General features: G+C 43.9%; 1 protein-coding gene across 1 annotated transcript; it reads right to left on the minus strand.

Annotated features, from left to right (window-relative positions):
* Positions 1-659: 659 nt before the first annotated feature.
* Positions 660-1,601, minus strand: LOC100030313 (olfactory receptor 10Z1). The gene has a single exon (XM_001379819.5). It carries the CDS (start codon positions 1,599-1,601, stop codon positions 660-662), a length of 942 nt encoding a protein of 313 aa, XP_001379856.2.
* Positions 1,602-1,905: the final 304 nt, after the last annotated feature.

Consider the following 1,905-nt stretch of genomic DNA (forward strand, 5'->3'; position numbering starts at 1 on the left):
TCTTCCAACTCGTCATTTTATAGATGAAGAAACAAAATCCAGGCAATTTAAATGATTTGCCCAAGGACACCCAAGCAGTAAATGGAAATATCCAGAATCAGATCCAAGTCTTCTGACTCCAGATCTAATGTTCTTTCTTCTGCATCACATTGCATTCAAACAGACTCCAAGAGTTTAGAAGGCAATCAGTAGAGGAAACTATTCTCATTTGGAGCAAATGGAGAGCAGAACAGAAATTGCCCAAGTCTCAGACAATCTATTCAATGGCTTATGTCTTGAAGATGTGCCCAGCCTTCTGAGAAAATTATTTCACTCCAGCCTTCCATAATAATAGCTTACATTCCTCTATCACTTTAATGTTTGCAAAGCTTTTTCTCACAACAGCCCTGGTGCAAATATTTTCATGACCATTTTACAGCTGAGGAAAGTAAGAAACAAAGAAGTTATGGCCACATAGCAACTAGGTCCCCTTCCTGGAATTCAGATTCAGTAATTCCACCCAACAAACATTTTTAAATGCTTGAAGTGTACACAGCTTTAGGGATACAAAGGTAAAAAAGCAATGCTTGCTTCCAAAAAGTTTACATTGTACTCTGTATTCAGCACATTGTCTTCTAAATATCATCCATTTTTGCCTAATGAGGCTGCCTTTCTTGGCCTCATCTTTTTCCCAGCAGTTTCCCCTGGAAGACATTCTTAAAGGCAGCCTGTACAGCCCGGTTCCTCAGGCTATACACAATGGGGTTGAGGAGTGGGGTCACCACAGTGTAGGTGACGGCAATGAGCTGGTCTCGCTCCAGGGAATAGCTAGCTTTGGGACGAAGGTACATGAAGGAAGCACAACCATAATGGACAATGACCACAGTGAGGTGTGAAGCACAGGTGGAGAAGGCTTTTTGTTTCCCCTTTGCTGAGGGTATTCTCAAAATGGTGACCAAGATGTTGGCATAGGATATAGTGATGAGTGAAAAGGAGACCAGCAAGACCAAAAGGCTGAGGATAAGGATCTCCAGCTCACTCATGCTGGTATCTCCACAGGCCAGGCTCAGTACTGGAGGGGTGTCACAGAAGAAGTGGTGTATTTCATGGGAGCCACAAAATGGGAGTTGGAAGATAACCAGCGTCATCCCCATCCCTATGAGATACCCACTAAGGAAAGAAGTACCAACCAGCTGAGTGCAGAGAGTGGGGTGCATACGGCTAGCATAGTGGAGTGGGGCACAGATGGCCACATACCTGTCAAAGCCCATCACTGCCAAGAGGAAGCAATTAGTGCAGGCCCATGAGGCAGAGAAGTCCATCTGGACAGCACAACCCACATAGGAGATGGCCTGACTCCCAACTGCCAGGTTTGAAAGCATCTTAGGGATAATTCCCAGAGTATAACAGGTTTCTGAGAAGGAGAGGACAGAAAGGAAAAGGTACATGGGGGTGTGAAGGTGACTGTCCAGCCGGATGATGATGATGATGAAGACATTGCTGGCCAGGGTGATGAGGTAGAGAGAGAGGAAGATAGCAAAGAGCAAGAACTGCAGATTCCCAAAGCTGGAGAAGCCCAAGAAGACAAAGTCCCTCCAAGTAGTTTCATTGCACAGCCCCATCCTGAGAAAGGAGAAGACCAGATTTTCATCAGTGTATCTGACTCTGTACTCTGTAAGGGATACATAGCTTGCCAATGAAGATTGGATTCACTGTGAGAAGATGTTTGGGAGTCGTTCTTCCCATAGTCCATGGAGTCCTAGGGATGAAGACCTGGCTCTAAAAAATCAGCCAACACTTGGGGTATAATTTTTTTGAGTAAGACAAATAGGCATGGAGTTATAATACAAACACACAAATACACACAAATAAATTTATGCCATTGATCTAGATTCATAGCTTGTTAGGAATAAAATCATCTTAGAA

This window comes from Monodelphis domestica, chromosome 2 (assembly GCF_027887165.1).
Source record: "Monodelphis domestica isolate mMonDom1 chromosome 2, mMonDom1.pri, whole genome shotgun sequence".
NCBI lineage: Eukaryota > Metazoa > Chordata > Mammalia > Didelphimorphia > Didelphidae > Monodelphis > Monodelphis domestica.